At 47.5% G+C, this 19,924-nt stretch overlaps 1 protein-coding gene across 1 annotated transcript in view; it reads left to right on the forward strand.

Annotated features, from left to right (window-relative positions):
• NXF1 (nuclear RNA export factor 1) overlaps positions 1-19,924 on the forward strand; it is a 497,551-nt gene that overhangs the window by 212,659 nt on the left and 264,968 nt on the right. Inside the window, exon 8 of the mRNA XM_078660502.1 lies at positions 5,557-5,645. Coding sequence (XP_078516628.1) covers positions 5,557-5,645 — 89 coding nt within the window. The remainder of the gene's footprint in view (positions 1-5,556; positions 5,646-19,924) is intronic.

Raw genomic sequence — 19,924 nt, forward strand, 5'->3', positions numbered from 1 at the left:
CAGTTCAAGGTCCTACCCTTCGGAGTCACCACAGCCCCGAGGGTGTTCACCAAGTGTCTGGCGACAGTAGCGGCGCACCTCAGGAGGCAGAACATCCATGTCTACCCCTACCTAGACGACTGGCTCGTGCAAGCCAAGTCAGAGCAACAGTGCGCCGCAGACATGTCGTCTACAATTCACCTTCTTCACGATCTGGGTTTCTCCCTGAACTACCCAAAATCGCATCTTCAGCCGGCACATGTCCGGCAGTTCCTAGGTGCGACGATCAACACCCTGACGGCCATGGCTCAGCCAAACCAAGTCAGGATAGACAGCATGCAGGCTCTGATCCAAAGGTTCAGGCCACAACACTCGCTTCCAGCGAGAGTGTTCATGCAGTTGATAGGCATGATGGCCTCCTGCATCTTCATAGTCCCTCACGCACGGCTACATATGCGCCCGCTCCAGGAGTGCTTAGCGAATCAGTGGACACAGGCTCGTGGGCAATTGACAGACCTAGTGTTGGTTACCAGTCGGGCATACGACTCTCTGCATTGGTGGACTCCACACAACCTTTGCAAGGGCCGACTGTTCCAAGAGCCTGTGCCGCAGATTGTCCTGACAACGGACGCATCTCTCCAGGGATGGGGAGCTCATGTGCTCACTTACACAGTGCAGGGACTATGGACGACGCAGCAACAGAAGATGCACATCAACTATCTGGAACTGATGGCAATCTTCATGGCGCTCAAGTCCTTCATTGTACATCTGTGCAACAAAGTCGTGCTAGTCCGGACGGACAACATGACCGCGATGTACTACATTCAAAAGCAGGGAGGCACCCACTCGCCACAGCTGTCTCATCTGGCTCAGAGCATGTGGAAGTGGGCCATTCAGAGGAACATTTTCCTCATGGCAGAACACCTCCCAGGAAAGGACAATCAGATGGCGGATCTGCTCAGCAGGTACAGCCATCAAATGCACGAGTGGGAGTTACACCCATCTGTCCTCCACCCGTACTTCCAGCAGTGGGGTCATCCGGAGATAGACCTGTTTGCCACAAAAGAGAACGCAAAATGCCAACACTTTGCCGCCAGGTTCCCTCACCCACAGTCGCAGGGGAATGCGATATGGATGAACTGGTCAGGCAAATTTGCGTACGCTTTTCCGCCAGCCCCTCTAATACCGCTGGTCGCAAGAAAGCTAAGGCAGCACGAGATGACTCTCATCCTAGTTGCTCCAACGTGGGCGCGCCAGGCCTGGTACACCACGTTCCTCGAACTCTCAGTGGTGCCGCATCAAAGACTGCGCCTCACGCCCAGTCTTTTGACGCAGAACCATGGAGAAATTCAGCATCCAGATCCGCAACAGCTCAACCTGGCGATCTGGCTCCTGAAGTCCTAGAGTTTGGATACCTTAACCTACCTCCGGAATGCATGAACATCATCAAGGAGGCGAGGAAACCAACTACTAGAGCATGCTATGCTGCAAAGTGGAAGCGTTTTGTCATTTACTGTACAGCCAATGACATCAACCCGCTAGATGCATCTATCCCCAACATCATCTGCTATCTGTTGCATCTTTACAAGTGCAATCTAGCGTACACTTCCATTCGGATACATCTATCCGCCATAGCGGCTTATCTCCAGAACAGGCAGCACCTCTCTGTCTTCAGAGTGCCCGCCATTAAAGCCTTCCTTGAAGGTCTGAAACGAGTCATTCCCCCAAGAACACCGCCAGCTCCGGTGTGGAACCTCAATGTCGTTCTCACCAGACTGATGGGACCACCATTTGAGCCACTGCACTCGTGTGAACTCCAGTTCCTTACGTGGAAAGTAGCTTTCCTTGTAGCTATTACGTCTCTGAGGCGTGTCAGTGAGCTGCAGGCGCTCACAATCCAAGAGCCATTCATTCAAATTCATCCAAATAGGGTAGTGCTACGCACTAACCCCAAATTCCTTCCGAAGGTGGTGTCCCAGTTTCATCTAAACCAAACTATTGACTTACCAGCATTCTTTCAAAACCCGCAAACGGTGGCGGAAAGAATGCTACATACCTTAGATGTACGGAGGGCGTTGATGTACTACATAGACAGAACACAACCCTTTAGAAAAACAAAACAACTCTTTGTTGCCTTCGCACCACAACACAAAGGCAACCCGATTTCCAAGGCAGGGATAGCCAGATGGATTGTTAAGTGCATCCAGATATGTTATCAAAAAGCCAAGCGCACTTTAACAATACCCCCCAGAGCGCACTCCACACGCAAACTGGGGGCATCCATGGCTTTCCTAGGGAACATTCCTTTAGAGGATATTTGCAGAGCAGCCACGTGGGTTACACCACATACCTTTACAAAACACTACTGTGTTGATGTGCATTCCAAGCAGCAAGCTGCTGTAGGACAGGCTGTTCTGAAGACACTTTTTCAGGTTTCTGCAGCTGGCACGGGCAACCGCCGATGATGGAGGGACTGCTATGTATTCTATGCTAAGATATGAATTTAGCAGCCCACATGCCTCGAACTGAATATGCTACTTACCAGTATGCATCTGTTCTTGGCATGTAGGGCTGCTAACATTCATATCGCCCGCCCTCCTCCCCGGTGCCTGTCGCAGCTGCAGATATACTATTGTATTTATTCATTAGCATGGACATCCTTTACACTTTTCACTCCATCTTCTGCCACAATGGCGAAAAACAATCTGGGGATGGAGCCGATGCCCATGCGCACTGTAGTCCAGGGGAGGAGCCACCTATCTCAGGATACTTCGAAGACTCTTCCAGGACAACAATGTGCGATCATCCGAGCCCAACACTAGGCGGCGATCTAATGCTAAGATATGAATGTTAGCAGCCCTACATGCCAAGAACAGATGCATACTGGTAAGTAGCATATTCATTTCTCCCTGTGAATCAGTGATTTGTATTCCATAATGGCTTTTTTGTAGGTCTCTTTGTCACTCTGGTTATAAATAAAGCTCCACTTACGCTCTAGTCTCCAGGTTGAAGCATTTCGGTCAGGAGATTAGTCCTTACCTGCATTGAGGGCAGTACCAGTCCAAGGACCTCAGCTGCCCTCTTAACCACCATTGCCTAGGATGCCACCTCCTCCGTAGCCACTGTAGGTGGAGAGAGCATGCCAGTATCTGGAAAAGTATCCAGACCACTGGCTTCCCCAAGTTCCCCATACCAGTCCATTGTCTCCTCAGGGACATCCTGGTTCTCAAGAGGGTCTCCAGACTCCTCGCAGTCGTCTCCTGAGCGTAGCACCTCCTCAAAGTGCTCAGGCGACAACATAGAACCCCGGGGGGGGGGTCGCTCAACGCCGTTCCAGCACCTTGTCGTCAGAAATGAGGATGGTGCTCGGGCCACAGACTGGTATCCACTATGTTGTGGTCACCGACTTCTTCGGATTCAACGGCGGGGAGGTCGCATTGGAACGACACACATTAATCCGGATCCCTGAGGCCCCATCGGTGCCGTGGCCGGCCAGGCGGCATCAAACCCGATGGGGCCCCCTCTGACCAGCGGGAGTGGCTCCGGCTCCCGGAAAGGGTGGGAGGCACGAAGTCTACTCTGGCTCCGGCTCTGCAGATCCGTGCCTAGATCGTCTGTGTTCCTTACCTCTCGACGATGGACGCTAGTTGAGGTGAAGTTGAAGTCCGATGGGTCGTCTTATTCTTATTGTGCCTCTTTCCCCGAGTGTCCAGAGGACCTCGAATGGGAGTAAGGGGCCTTAGAGCTCTGTGAGCGGTCCCGCGACAACCTCTTCTTTGACCGGGACCGGGACTGCCTCGGAGTCTTGCTTACTGGTGTCGACTGCCGGGCCGTGAGCAACTTCCTCGTTCGCTCCCTCAAGGTCTTTGGGCCATCGTCCGACAGTCTGAACACGATTTCAAATCTTGGCCACGCTCAAGACACCACAGACAAATGCGGTGGGGGTCGGTAACCGACATCATGCGGGGACCAGTCCTGCATGGCTTGAAACCGGTCTTCCTCAAAGGCATCCTTCGCACATGGTCGGATCAAAAATTTCAACAAAAAGTTGAGCTGAAAGAAAAGAACTGACGTCCGTGTGCCTGGGTGGCGCCTATACAGGTACTGCAATGTCATAACCGCCGCTGACGACACGTGGAGGCGAATGGAGCCACCCGATGTCACGCGCAAGGGGTATTGCTCAGCAAAAGTTTCTGGATCCAGCCTGACGCCTGGGAAATTCAAAGGTAAGGAATCTGCAGGTAGAGATCTCTATCAGATAAAGAGATTTAACTATACCCCCAGAGCACATTCCTCTCGCAAAATAGGGGCTACTATGGCTTTCTTAGAAAACATCCCCATAGTTGATAGTTGTAAAGCTGCAACATGGTCTACACCGCACACATTCTCCAAACACTATTGTGTAGATGTGTTAGCGAGACAACACGCTAATGTGGGTCAGGCAGTACTTGGAACACTCTTTCAGACAACTCCAACAGCTACAGGTTAGCCACTGCTTCAGGAGAATACTGCTGTATAATCTATGCAAAGCATGTGATCTACAGCTCACTTGCCTCAGACGGATAATGTTACCCAGTAAGCATTTGTTATTGATATGTTGCGCTGTAGATTCACATGCGCCTACCCGCCTCTCCAGTTACCGGTACCTGTTGCACATGGGCATTTCGATTCTTTACTTACTAACTCCATTCTCACCCTCTGTGGGAAAACAATCTAACAATGGATTTGATGCCCATGCACACCGAAAGGGGGAGTCCCCTACCTCGTGACTGAAAAGACTTCTTTCGAAGAAAAACAACTTGCAAACATCCAGACCTAACACTAGATGGCAGGAGTATGCAAAGCATGTGAACCTACAGCTCTACATGCCAAGAACAGATGCTTACTGGGTAAGTAACATTATCCTTTTCCAGGATTAGTATCTCTCAAATTGATATAAAAGCAACTTTTCCTCTTAAAAAAAAATAGCCCAGCTAAGATTTTATATAGTTAACGCCCAAGATGTATAAAAAAAATTAAGTTCTCTTTTAAAACATTGTTACTAGTCAAAAATATTTTTTTGGTATTGCATTAAACAACCACATTGAAGTAGTAGGTGGCGTATTTTTTGTTGGACACATCTAAGCAATGGTATACTTAACAAACTCAGACCATACAAGTATGTGAGGGAATTGGATATTGTTTCTTCTCCTTCAGCCTCCAATGATTTCCCATTTCCATGAGTACTTGGGGTCCAGGCGCTGTCACAAAACCCATAGAAGTCTCCACACCATCCCCATCGCGTGTCATCTACAGTAATTTGTGCTTGTAGCATTTAGCCCCCATCATTCAAATCCACCCACATGCCCTCTTGCTACATTCCTTTAGAATTTGTAGAAAAATAGCCTGCGGTATGCAGAGCTGGAGGCACATAGTCTGATGGAGCCCAGATAACACATGTACTCCATACTCGTATTTCTAATGCGATTTTGCTGCGAAAATCTCGTTAGTAGATTGGGAGTGGGGATAGTGCATACAAATACAAGAATCGCTGTTCGATGTAAGGTTTAGCTATGTAATTTGTTTCCTGTCTTTCAGAACTCAAAACACAGAATGTGGTGGTGGAATTGTTTAAGAAGAGTCACATACAGGCTGTGCTCCGGATTATCAAGGAAAACATCCCTGAGGTGAGTCAGTTAAAACTGAGTTCTGGACATCAAAGTCAGATGTGTTAATATAGCATGCATTCTAATACAGGTGGTTGCCTCCAAATATTTCAATGTACAAAAATACCTTGGTTCCCACCATGCAGAGGGACTTCTATAGCGCTAATCTCCTAATCTCAGAGTGCAGTTCATTGTAAAATCCATCTCTATTCGCACACCCATATATGTACATCCTCTCTTCCTATCCTTGCTCCGAATGATAACTGAGCAAATGCTCTCACTCCAAGGGATAGCTGCCTCAGATAAGTAGAGTTACCACTAACCCTCCCCTGCCGACATCCCAGGGCTGGTAGGCTTGGTTGGATTCTTTTTGGAAATTGCTCTTTAACTTAATCAGTAGCTCTGCAAGTGGAATCCCATGCTCTGTATTGTGACGGATCCCTGGATGTAGGTAGGGTCCTTAGATGAGATTTTGTATTTCTTTTCTGTCCTAGGTGTGACAGACCTGCAGCTTGCTGGTTCTTTGAACGCCTCCCTCCCCTGGTCCAGGACACTTGGTAGCATAGGAAGGAAGCTCTTTGTTTGAGTGGGGAGCAGGGTCTCTAAGAGGAAGCATGCCTTTTGGTTTTTCCTCCTCCAGTTTCACCCCATAAGCTGTTGCCGCGTTCCTGATGACCATGTTATAGATCCCAATGTCATTTGGCGGCGAAGGCCTAAAAGTATACGTCTCCACAGGCTCTTCTGGGCTTTCGGCGTCGAGGTCCTGCCAATCCAGGTCCTGCGCCGCCGAGTATGCTGAGTCCCAACTCGTGCGTTGGTCTTCCTTGCCTTCCTCCTCATAGTATAGGCCCTCTTCCTCTTGGTGTTCTTGGGGCTCTGGAGTTGTTCGGCATCGAACTCCTCTTCGTCATCGCCGATCGTTGTCGCCGGTTTCAACGGGATTGTGAACCTTTTCATCCGTTCGACGAATTCTCTTTTCCTTTGCAGGATGTTAACCATTTCGGTCTCGAGCCTTCTTTTCTTCCTTTCCATCTCGGCGGCCTGATCGGCGTCGAGTGTTTCGGGCGCTCTCTTCGACGTAGTCGAAGTCGCCTTCGGGTCCTTTTCCTTCGGCGTCGAGCGTTCCTTTTCGGGGATGTGCTTAGACGACCTAGGTTTTTTAGGTCTCGCCTGTCGATGCGCATGCGCATCGAGCAAGCGAGACTATAGGGGCTCATCGACTCTTTATCTAACTTGCAAGGAATCGTGGCGATTCCTTGCAGTGCCCGTGACTTTTAAGCTCAATGCGCATGTGCATTGAGCTTAAAAGCGCGTGCACAGCCGCCCGCATTCCTCCGACACCTTTGAAGTGAAGCTTAGCTTCACTTCAAAGGCCCGGCTTCTTCACACCCACATGCCGCTCTGCCCCGCTCCGCCCCCTCCCCTGAGTCATCCTGCCTGCCCTCGACGTTCCCCCCGCCCCCTCCCGCCACGCAATGCCGAGAGCTTGTTTTTCTTCTCTTTTTGTATATTCTAATAAATGCCTCCTTTGATTCATTATTAATAGGAATATCTTCAAAAAGCGTCACAACGTAAGGCAGTGAGGCTTCTAATCGGAGAATAGTTATTTTCTATCGTTTTCGTGGTGCGAGCCTGACCCTGGCGCATTACAGCTCTTTAAGGCAGAGCCACGTTACGGTCTCTTTCGGTACAGGTAGGCTGCTGCCATCATTACAGTGGCTCGATTGATTACTGCATCTCGGTGGTAGTGAGAACCTCGTAACAAGTGCTTTAGTGATATGTCCCCAGAATCGCAGGATATTGAGCCGAAGCTGGGATTTGAAGTTAGTTAGTACGCCATGTTCCAAATGTGTTCTAGGCAGTGTCTCAACCTCATCTGCGGAAAAAAATATGCATCGGTATAGACTGGGGGATTATTTTCTAGAGTGGTTACTCCTCGCCCCATAGTGTCGTAATTATAGGACACTGTGTTTCCATTCCTGGCAATTACTATAACAAATTATTGTTCACAGGTTTCGTATCCTATTGGTTTAGCAGAGGCACGCACTCGTGTCTACAACCCCAAGAACACATTTGTTGCTAAATTAAATCTCATTAGTGGTAAGGCGTGGTGTCTTGACGACAGGAAGTGGGATGAGTCAACACTAAGTTGGGAAGCAAAATATTTGTAGGCCACACGTTCGATCACGGAGCGGCAAACGTCATAGATTCATCCTTCCTAGTTTGATTATATGGATGCCTGCCAACACACCTTACTTTTTGAGGCAAAAAGGATGTTAGTTCAACTATTCACTACTCAAAATGTCTTCCCTTTCTTCTGTTGCAAGGTAATGAGGATAGTAAAGCCTGATTGTTTTCCTCCAAATGACTCTTATAGTCTTATCAAACGTTGGAAGGCATGAACATTTAAACTTGATTGTTTTAAACGACTTGCTGCCACATTCTCTGTGCCTTAAATGTTAGGTGTTACTGTTATAGAACAAATTGGTAATTATGTTTTCGTTTCACTTTGACTGTATTTAAATGGCACTACTTGCTTATTTGGCAATATTGTATTGACCCCCCCTCACAGCAGATTCGTCTGTTGTCTGGAGCACCCTAAACAAAAGGCACAAAGAGAAGTGAAGTTTCTGTACTTTATTGCTATTAACCCACCTGAAACTGTAGTCGAGGAATACAGGAGGCTGCATGTCACCTAAGGGGTCCTAATCGCCCTGCACAACAAGGATCCCATGTCTTACCACTACCATCTACGAAAGGCCAGTACTTCAGGCAGTCTTATAAATTCTTTATGCTTTTTCACATATACTGAACAAGCAGACTTTATTGATCATGTTGATTTTGCAAATTTTGAATCCTAAATCTTTCATTTATATTTACCAGTCTTTTAGTGGAGAGAGTTATAAACATTAACAGTGTGAAACGTTCGTGTGGATTAATCATGTTTGTCCTCACCAAAAGACTGGTAACTGAAAGATTTATAAATGAGCATTTTGAATAAAGTCACAAAGTTGAGTACATATTAAAAAGAATAAGGGATTTTATGGTTAGTGAAGGTGTTCAGTACAATGACAAATGTATGTGGCTCCCTATTCTCACTACCCTCAACAGGAAGCACCTCCACATACAAAATCGACAAACCCTTGATTACTAAGTCTTCATTGAATTTCTGAAGGGAGCCCTGTCACTCTCTTCCTCCACTATGCCTGGCTTGCCACCTTTGAGCTACATCAAAGTAGGCAATGCACTTCCACTGTCTTTGGAACCTGTCATCACCCTCCCCCTTATGAAATGTCAAATTAGAGACATTCAAAATGCACCCCACTTTCTTTTGTAATTGATACAGAGCCAAACATGAGGATGACTATCAGAAGTAACCCTCTCAGCATTTGCAGAGTTTCGTATTTAATGTTTACATTATTAGCCCATATATTTTCTCACATTACTTTCAACTTGAGGTTATTGCCTACTGTAAGCACAGCTTAACGCTCTCAATAGTTCCCAATATCTGTCCAGCCATTACTTAACACTTTCAATCCCTGAACTGATCAGCGGTGTTTACTGAAGTGGTGGTCTTTAGTGGAACAGTGCAATAGGTCTCGGAGCATTTGAGTTAGAGCTTTTACATTTGTTTATGGCTTTTTTTCTTTGTAATTCTTTAGCATTGCCTACAGGAAACAAAAATGCTAAAGATTTACAAAAAAAACCCATAAACAATTCTAAAAGCACTAACTCTAATGCTGCGAGACCTATTGCATTTCCAATGCTTGTCTATTGTTTTCGCCGTCTGGGAGTCCTATTCGAAGGATCCGCTGGGCGGTTTGTCCATGGATGCAGCTGTGGCTGTCGAGATTTTCGGCGCCAGTGCTCCTTTTGTGGACTTAGACTCTGTTTTTCGAGAGTCTGTCGCGGTCTTAGGGGTCGACGTCTCTCCTACCTCTTTTGTAGTCTTCTTACCGGTCTCTACGACCATGAAGTCATCTGGTCCTTCGGCGATGTTGTCCTCTTCGTCGCTGGAGAGGCCCAAGTCTCGAAGCGACGGGGGTTGGCCTTTTCCTTGCATGTTGTAGTTGGCTCTTCTCTGCCTCTCTCTAACCCTGAGATTCTTTGGGGTGAATAGGGAGCTGGCGTTGCAATCCTTCATTCATGTTCGACCGGCAGGCAGAGGTTGCAAACCGGGTGCTGGTCCTTCTGCGCGTATTTGTGATGGCAGTTGAGGCAGAATTTGAACGGAGTCTTGTCCATTTCCTGCGCTCAGTAGGCCCCCCTGTGTGTGCATCCTCCGTTGGACATCGAAGTTTTCGATGTTCTCCTTCTTCGTCGTCCTGGCTCAGTGGTCTTGTTCCTGGATGTATTCTCCAATCTATTTCGGTAGATTTTCGTCTTTTCCTTCTTCTTTTCTCCAAAATTTTCTGGAACCTCTCGGTGACGATCCAGACCTAACGGCGGAAAAAATAATCTGAAGATGGCGCCCCAGGGTGGGAGCTTCCGCATTAAGCGTGCTGACGTCGACGACCACCTGGGCTACGAAAAAAAAAAGAGAAAAGACTACGATTCCGGACCCAACCACTAGACCGCAGAATAATGCACAGCATAGTGAAATCAGAAAGATCTTCAAGCTGCAAAACTACACCGACAGGTAAGAAACTATTTGTTATCTCTGATATGAGATCCTGTGGCATCTGAGCAGTATGCTGTCGATCCAGTTATTTACACCTACCGTGCCATCAATGATGGTCCACCCCAATTCCCTAAGCAGTCTTTATTTAGATAGGAGGTGGTAGAAATTAAAACTCACACTTCATGGCAAAGTATGAAGCCCACAGAAAACCAAATGTCCATCCACTGCTATAGCTTTTAACTTAACACTAACTTTATAGTTAAGTACAAATGTGTCAATGAAAAATATAATGTTCATAAAATAAAAGGTGCTAGCTGTGAGAAAGTGCCCTCTTTCTGCATGGTTGCCCCCACTTTCTGCTGAATTTTTGACTGAGTGTGCTCTGGGTTCCTGCTAATCCGGTACCAGGGCCTATGTTCTTTCCCTAAAACTGCATTGAAGCCTAAACCCAATTGGCATCTCTGGCCACAGGTCAGCCTCTGGTAAATGGTACCACATTACCCAGGGCACTCTGACCAGAGATGGCCTCTAAGGGCTGCCCCACTTATTGCGCCACCCTTAGAGGTCCTGTACCATTGCACTCCCACACTGCTGTTGCAGGCTGCGTGTTATGGTGCAAAACAAAGTGAAGAGTCGACATGGCACATCTGTATGCCATGCCTGCAATCCACTGCCCTGGCATAGGTCAGTCACCCCTCTAGCTGGGTGCACTATACCCGTGGTGAGGGTACAGGTGCATGGGCCCTGTGCCCCTACAGTGTCTAAGTCCATTCTTAGACATTGTAAGTGCAGTGTGTAGGAGTGTAGGGTCTGCTTTCCTATGGTCACCCCACTTTTTTGCTTTTTGCTTCACTGGTTTTCTACTTAATGTGGCTGTTGACCTGCTAATCAGACTCACAGCCCAGCTGTTTTCTCTCTAAATTCATGTCATGTACTTTAGGTACATTACCAATTGGGAATTGGGTCACCTTATGAGCCCCTGTACAGTGTACTATAGGTACCCAGGGTATAGGTGCATCCAAGGCCTACCAGGGGCTGCAGCATATCTTTTGCCACCCCTGGCTGGCCATCCAAACTGACACAACTGGCTGATCACTCAGCTGGGGCTAGGTCGTGTAATCACCCCTTGCTTAGATATAGTATTCCTATATCTAACCTTGTATCTAGACACATATACACCTATAACTCACTCCTATGGCAGGCCTTAACAATCTTGGAGGCAGAGTGCTTGGTTTTGTGTGAGATGAGGCTTTAGTATGAGCTGAGCCTGTCTGCAGCTTTAGGAACCATGTCCTTATAGCTGTTCTAGGATATAGCCATACCATATACTCTTAAATGCATGATGAACCTCGCGGTTAAATGCGAACTCTGGTTTGGCTTTATCAAAACATGTCATGTAAGGTGTCATACACTTTGGAATATTACCCCCTCGCCAGTTCTGGTGACGTGGGTTGCATTCCACCCTTCTAGAGGGAGAAGACCTGTTCCTACTAATCCCGGTTAAAGTTAACCAGAGCCTCGGCATCACAAAATGGATGCTGCTGCCACAGACACAAGTCTGACCTCCTGCTGCTGGGAGTCCTTCCAGCGAGGGAGGCTTGGACAATAGGTTTCCTGTCTTGGGAGGTGCTAGCACCACCCCAGACAGGCTATAGTGTATTGGGGCAGGGAGGGCTGAATGAAATGAGACACTGTCTGGGGCACATAAGGTGTCCTATACATAGTCCAGTTCAATCCGGTGCTGGGGCACTCCAGCCCCAGCTCTGGCGCGAAACTGGACAAAGGGAAAGGGGTGTAACCACCCCCTTCCCTGGTCCCACCCATAGGAGGGACCTAGCAGGTAATCCAGCCCCTAAATTTGGTATATAGGTAGGAGCTGAGTCCCAAGACTTTAGATTAATCCTGACTGAAACTTGAAACGAAACTCTGGACCTTCGACGTTCTACTTGAAGATAGAAGACTGAAGAATCTCCCTTGTGGTCAAGGAGTGACCACCCTGCACAAGCAGGCACCATCAAGCAATCAACGGTTTGCTTTGTCGAACGCTCCCACCGGAGCCCGAGCACAGAGCCTGACAAGACCCAGACTTCCTTCAGCCCGGTCCACAGCCACAGCAAAGCTGAGACCCGTGGAGGCGACGCGAGACGTGGGACCGGCCATCTTGGAAAGCCAGCGAATTGCTTTCCATGCAACTTCTGAGGCACCCTCGAAGTTGTGCATTGGGGATTGAGAAGCCCCAGCCACGAGCACCAACTGCACCGAAGATCAGCCCTCCACACCATGAGTTCTGCGTGGGGCCCTTCTGCATTTTCCTGCTCGACGCCTCTGTCCGGTCACTTGCCCGTTGGCTAATGGCCTCTGTGACGACGACAATCTTGAATCTACACTGCTGGTCTGGTTGCTCCAGACTGGCCCCTGCTTCCCTGAAAAGGAGAAGCCCATCAAACCTTGCTGGTCTGATCCAGAAGCCATCTTCGATTCCTGGGTGGGTTGCCTTTGCCAAGGCTTGTTGACTCCAGTCCGGAAGCGGACACCGCCGACAGCGAGATCCTTCGTGGGACAGTCCGTGCCCAGCTCTTGGTCGTCGTCGACACCTCCTGGTCCACGTGGCTGCAGAGACCAGCTTCACGACATCACCTGATTGCTTCGCGACATCGCCTGGTTCCTTCCTGGTCACTGGCTAGTGACCCAGACTCTGTCCCCTCTGCATTCAGGTACTCGTCATCCTCGATCCGCCCTTTGGATCCAACCCGACACTTCTCTCCTGGTCGCCTGCAGCATCTTTCTTCAAGGCTCCATAGGATTCAGCGAAGAAACCCGACATACTTTGACACCTATGCACCCGCTTCCTGTGGGTGAGGTAACGCGAGTACTCCGGTGCTCCTGTGGGTATTGACTATCCTAGTGTCTACGTTTCAAGTAGCTTTCTCCTAGTCCATCCGGAAGTGCCCTAAAAGAACTAGTTTCCAATTCTTTCGTTCCCATTCTAACTCTATGGTAACTTGCGTGTGTGTAAAGACACTGCACCCCCCTCCCGTGGGCCTCCTACTTCCTATCCTTTGGTAGTACAGTGTAGCCCCAGCGATTCCCTAGGCTTATCCTTCGTTCGTGACGTGGTTCTTATACCACTATTTTAGTATATGGTTTGAAGTGCCCCTAGGGCATTACTGTATTTTGTGCAACTTATTGTATGATAATTAAGTATCTTGTTATGTGCTTGTGCCTCTGACCTCATAAAGAGTTCAGAGGGGTTGTTTTAGAAATGAAATACATGTTCGAGGCATGTGGGCTGCTGAATTCATATCTGTGCATAGATCGCCGCCTAGTGTTGGGTCCGGATGATTGCACATTGTTGTCCTGGAAGAGTCTTCGAAGTATCACGAGATAGGTGGCTCCTCCCCTGGACTACAGTGCGCATGGGCATCCTCTCCATCCTCAGATTGTTTTTTTCCGCCATTGGGTTCGGATGTACTTTCCTTTACTCGAAGTTCGGAATCTAAACTACGTTTTCTAAAGGCCAAAAGGCCTTCGGTATCGTCTGTATTGTTTCGCATCGGTGCCAACAGCTTCTTTACAAACTTTATTCAACTTGGGACGTCTAATCGTGCCGCGGCCTTCTCGGCGCCACGCGACCAGTCGTCGATGGAACGGAGCCCATTTAAAAGATGCCCTCTTTGTAACACTAAATACCCACATATCGATAAACACCCTGTAAGTGTTTATCTCCTGAACATAATGAATCCGACTGCCTAGCCTGTGCCCAATTTGGTTCCAAAAAGACACTTCGGACTCGAAGGGCAGCTAGGCTAATCATGCCGAAACCAGCGCCAGAGCCGGAAAATATCTTCGACGATGAAGATCTCGTCGATGCCGAAGAATATGAACAACAGTCTGATCAAGATTCAGAGCATGACTCCAACTACTATATCGACGACGAAGAAGACATTGTCGAGGTAGGGGACGACGAACAAGGGATCGGAGCCGCCGAAGACGACTCCAGTGATGAAACGGGGCCAACCGTGAGTACGACGCCCCATACCTATACATCCATAGTTCCACAGGCTCAGGTCGAGGCATCGCCACAAGGCCTTAGCCAAGATCTCGAAACACATTCTATAGCCCCGCAATACAGCTCGGCTAAGAATATTACAAAAGAGCCATCGGATCAATGTACTCCGAAATTGGTAATATCGAAACCAAAAGCTGTGGAACCAAAAACGAAACCGAAACTGATCGACTACACGGTCTTCGGACCACACTACGTCGATCCATCGGAGTCGAGACCGAAGAAAATCATTGACAATACGGTCTTTGGGCCAAACTATGTCGAACCATCGGAGTCGAACACAAGGGTCGTCGAGCCGAAAACCAGCGCCCCTATATCTACTCCAAAACAAAAGGTCGTCGAACCGAAAACAACTGCATTGACAGCCGCAAACACAAAAAAGCGACTCGATCCGAAGAAGGTTGTCGAACCCAAACAGAAAACCGACAAACCGATGGCTCTGCAAAAGAAAGCAATCGAGCCGAAGAAAATCGACCCGAAGAAGGCCATGGAGCCAAGAGCAAAAAGCGTCGATCCGAAACCACAGGTTCCAAAATCGACACAACGTCACAAATCCGCAATCGAACCGACAAAAAACATCAAAGCCGAAAAACTTCGGCTCCGAAGAAACAGGCACTACCTAAACATACTGTAGTAGCACAGAGGGACCTCGAACCAATTAAATTTGGCCTACCACCTTCCTCAAAAACAAAGGCGGTCGACCCAAAAAGCGGCATCGAACCGAAACAAACAAAACAAAAGACATTGGCAAATACACCCAGAACTGCTGAACAGGAAGTCTTATATCCAGACCCTGCATCAGAGGAACAGTCAAAACTTTACATTGACCCTAATTCTGGGAAACTCACTCTCAACAAAAGAAAAATGAGACCAGAGACTGAGAAAGAGACTTACACTATACCACTCAAAAAGAAAAGGGACTGTTCTACTTCACCTATTCTATTTGAGCCTATTCAGCCAACTAGGCCTAACCCATACTTATATACACCCACACACTCAGATGAAGAGGTGGATGAGGAATATAATCAGGAATACAATTACCCAGTAGACACTGACCAAGACAGTCAAACTCAACCATGGGTTGACCCAGTACATCCTGGTGACTCTCAACCCATTCCTGATACATCTGCATACCCTGCTAGGCCTTCTCCTACAGAGGAAACAGCTGCTTTTAATTCACTAATCGAAAGGGCAGCCCTCCATCACAATGTGGACATGCATGCAGACCCTGTGGAGGAAGATTTTCTCTTTGACACTTTTGCCACATCACAAAGAACTGTTAAAACACTACCTATGTTAAAAGGGGTACTTAAACATGCAGGAGACATATTTAAGGATACAACTAGGGCACGGGTCATTAACCCAAGAATAGAGAGAAAATACAGGCCAGCGCCACCAGACCCTACCTATATTAAGGGACAACTGCCTTTGGATTCTTTGGTCGTATCCAATGCACGTAAACGTGCAAACTCTAAAAAAAACTGGAGAAGCTCCACCTCCTGACAAAGAATCAAAGATCTTTGAGGCATCAGGGAAAAGGGTAGCCGCACAAGCAGCTAATATATGGAGAATATCTAACACGCAAGCCCTGTTAGCTAGGTATGACAGGGCACACTATGACACCTTAGAAACACTTCTCCAGCATTTACCTGAACCTTACAAAGAACAGGCTGAACAACTAGTACCGGAGGGAAAGCTAATCACTAACGCCTCCATTAAATGTGCCTTAGATGTGGCAGACACAGCGGCCAGGTCTATTAACACCAGTGTTATGATCAGGAGACATGCGTGGCTACGCATTTCTGGTTTTAAAAATGAAGTCCAGTCCACTTTATTAAACCAGCCAGTCAATCCTGACTAATTTGGTCCAGCGGTAGATACAATCCTGGACAAAATGAAAAAAGACACAGACTGCTAAGTCTATGGGAGCCCTACAATCACAACGACATAGAGGCTCCTTTCGTCGCTCAAATTACAGGGGTGCTGCAAGAGGTAACTCATCACAGCAGACTACAAGGGAAATACACAAACCACCTACAATAAAAACAATAGAGGTGGATACCGCGGCAATAACCACAAAGGCAGAGGACGAGGGAATAATACCACCAGGTCCTCTACCAACACAAAACAGTGACTTCTTAGCGTTACCCCTAGACCATATAACACCGGTCGGGGAAAACATCACTACAGACAAGTGGGTAAGGCAAATTATCAGAGATGGCTATTGCCTAGAGCTAACCTCCACACCACCCAACATACCACCAAAACACCGTCCTATGTCTGTAGAACACCTCAACGTATTGCAGCAAGAAGTCATCAGCATGCTGCAAAAAGGGGCCATAGAACTAGTACCACTAGAACATCAAGGTACAGGGGTATATTCACTATACTTCCTCATCCCCAAAGAGGACGGGTCTCTCAGACCAATATTGGACCTCAGGCCCCTAAATCAATACATCTTATCAGAGCATTTTCATATGCTCACTCTACAACAAGTGTTACCACTGTTGCAGCAGGGAGACTTCCTCGCAACCTTGGACCTCAAAGACGCATATTTCCATATCCTGATACATCCTGCTCACAGGAAGTATCTCAGGTTCACAATACTAAATCAACATTACCAATTCAAAGTCCTTCCATTTGGTGTAACAGCCCCGAGAGTGTTCACCAAATGCCTAGCGACAGTTGCTGCACATTTATGAAGACAACATATTCACGTCTATCCGTACCTGGACGACTGGCTAATACAAGCAAAGTCGGCCCAGCAATGTATCAGCCACATGTCCCACACTATTCGCCTACTACACAGTCTAGGCTTCACGTTGAACTACCAAAAAACTCACCTTCAGCCATCCCATGTACAGCAGTACCTAGGAGCAACAGTGGATACCTTAACAGCAAAAGCATACCCAAATGCTGCACGAATAAACAGTATGCAGCTACTGATCAAAAAGTTCAAGCCCCAACACTCGCTCTCTGCCAGAGTGTTTATGCAACTCATAGGCATGATGGCTTTGTGCATCTTCATAGTCCCTCGCTCGAGACTACACATGCGTCCGCTACAGGAGTGCTTAGCACAGCAGTGGAACCAGGCTCAAGGACAATTGAAAGACCTAGTGTTGGTGACCAGTCGTGCATACAACTCTCTGCATTGGTGGAATCCACAAAACCTTTGCAAGGGACGACTGTTCCAAGAGCCTGTACCACAAATAGTGTTGACAACGGACGCATCCCTGATAGGATGGGGGAGCCCATGTCCTTCAGTACACAGTGCAGGGCCTATGGACAACACAACAGAAGAAAATGCACATCAACTTGCTAGAGATGATGGCAATTTTTCTGTCAATGAAAGCGTTCAAAGTACATTTATGCAACAAAACTGTGTTGATCCGGATGGACAACATGACAGCAATGTACTACATACAGAAACAGGGAGGAACACACTCTCCACAGCTATCACATCTAGCACAAAGCATGTGAAAGTGGGCCATTCAAAGAAACATTTTTCTCATGGCGGAACACCTCCCAGGCAAGGACAACCAAATAGCGGATCTGCTCAGCAGACACAGCCAACAGATGCACGAGTGGGAGATTCATCCCACAGTGCTACAACCATACTTCCAACAGTGGGGACAACCAGAGATGGACCTGTTCGCCACAAAGGAAAATGCAAAATGCCAGTACTTTGCCGCCAGGTTTCCACATCCGCAGTCGCAGGGCAATGCGATATGGATGAACTGGTCAGGCAGATTTGCGCACGCTTTTCCCCCAGCACCGTTAATACCGCTAGTGGCACGCCAGCATTCACTGACACTAATCCTGGTTTCTCCAACATGGGCGAGGCAACCATGGTACACAACGTTCCTAGAACTTTCCGTGGTGCCTCATCAAAGACTGCGGCTAACACCCACTCTTCTCACTCAGAGCCATGGAGACATGCAGCACCCAGATCCGCAACAACTGAACCTTGCAATCTGGCTCCTGAAGTCTTAGAGTTTGGGTATCTAAACTTGCCTCCTGACTGTTTGAACATTATCAAAGAGGCAAGAAAACCTACTACCAGAGCTTGTTACGCTGCAAAGTGGAAGCGTTTTGTCAGTTACTATAATAACAATGACATTAACTGTCTGAGTCCGGTTATGAAGGAAGGAGGTGAACCATTTGAGTACTGTCCCAGAAATACCCATTCTGATATTCAACAGTTCGAGTAAGTTCTCGTGTTTGACCGTGTCAAATGCAGATGAGAGGTCGAGCAAATTGAGGAGGCAGGAGCCGTTTTGGTCTAGAACTCCAAATTCTAGACCAAAACGGCTCCTGCCTCCTCATTTTGCTCGACCTCTCATCTGCATTTGACACTGTCAAACACGAGAACTTACTTGGACTGTTGAATATCAGAATGGGTATTTCTGGGACAGTACTCAAATGATTCACCTCCTTCCTTCATAACTGGACTCAGACATTCAAAACTAATAACACTATGTCCACACCTACTCCAGTAACACTTGGTGTACCACAAGGATCATCCCTTTCACCAGCCCTGTTCAACCTAGTCATGGAGCCACTCACCGCACTGCTTCATGCCTCTAATGTGCAATTCCACATGTATGAGGATGATACCCAACTCTACCTCAAACTACAATCCCCTGATGACCTCAAACTTCTCAACTGAACACTTAAGGACACACAGACATGGTTAGCAGAGAACCATCTCAAACTTAATGCTCTGAAAACAGAATTCCTCCTAATAGCACCCCCCTCCAAAATCCCCATCGTCCAGGATTGGTTGAAACACCTCACTGCATTCAACGTCCAGCCTATCATAGTAGACTCAGCAAAATCCTTAGGCATCACCCTTGACTCCAATCTCAATATGCAACGAAATATCAGCAATGCAACCAAGGGAGCTAATTTCCAAATCAATACCTTGAGAAAGCTGAAACCCTTCCTCCCAGCCGACGACTTTAAAACTGCAGTCCAAGCGCTAGTTATCCCTCGGATTGACTATGGAAGTGCCTCCCTCTGCGGTCTCCCACTATCAACAACCGCACCACTAAGAGCCTCTATCAATGCTGCAGCAAGGCTCATAACTGGATCAAAAAAACGCTCACACATATCTCCTGACTTAAAATCTCTTAACTGGCTACAGCTTGAAGCCAGAATACACCTGAAAATCGCATGCATTACTCACAAGGCCTTACATCATAGCTCGCCCAGTTACATTGCTCAGAAATTAACAATCTCAGGAGGCTCAAGAGCCACAAGAAGCGCAGAAACTCTCCTTCTGAAACCGCGAAGATTCAACAAGAAAAAAACTTACAAGCGCTCCTTCTCAGGTATGGCCCCCAGGATCTGTAATGCCCTCCCTCCAGAAACTAGACTCATCTTATCCACTGCATACTTCAAAAAAGAAGTCAAATCGATCCTCATGGCTAAATTCACTTGAACTTAAACTTTGCAAAGACTACTTGCCTATGTTTCTCCACTTTGTATTTCAGTACCTGATTCGACCACAATATCATAATCACACTCTACTACCATGCATGGTTGGCATCTTTGCACAAACTGCCTTGTTAAGTTTGCCTGTCTTTTGTCCTCCTTTCATATGTATGTAAA

Source organism: Lissotriton helveticus, chromosome 9, assembly GCF_964261635.1.
Source record: "Lissotriton helveticus chromosome 9, aLisHel1.1, whole genome shotgun sequence".
NCBI classification, from domain to species: domain Eukaryota; kingdom Metazoa; phylum Chordata; class Amphibia; order Caudata; family Salamandridae; genus Lissotriton; species Lissotriton helveticus.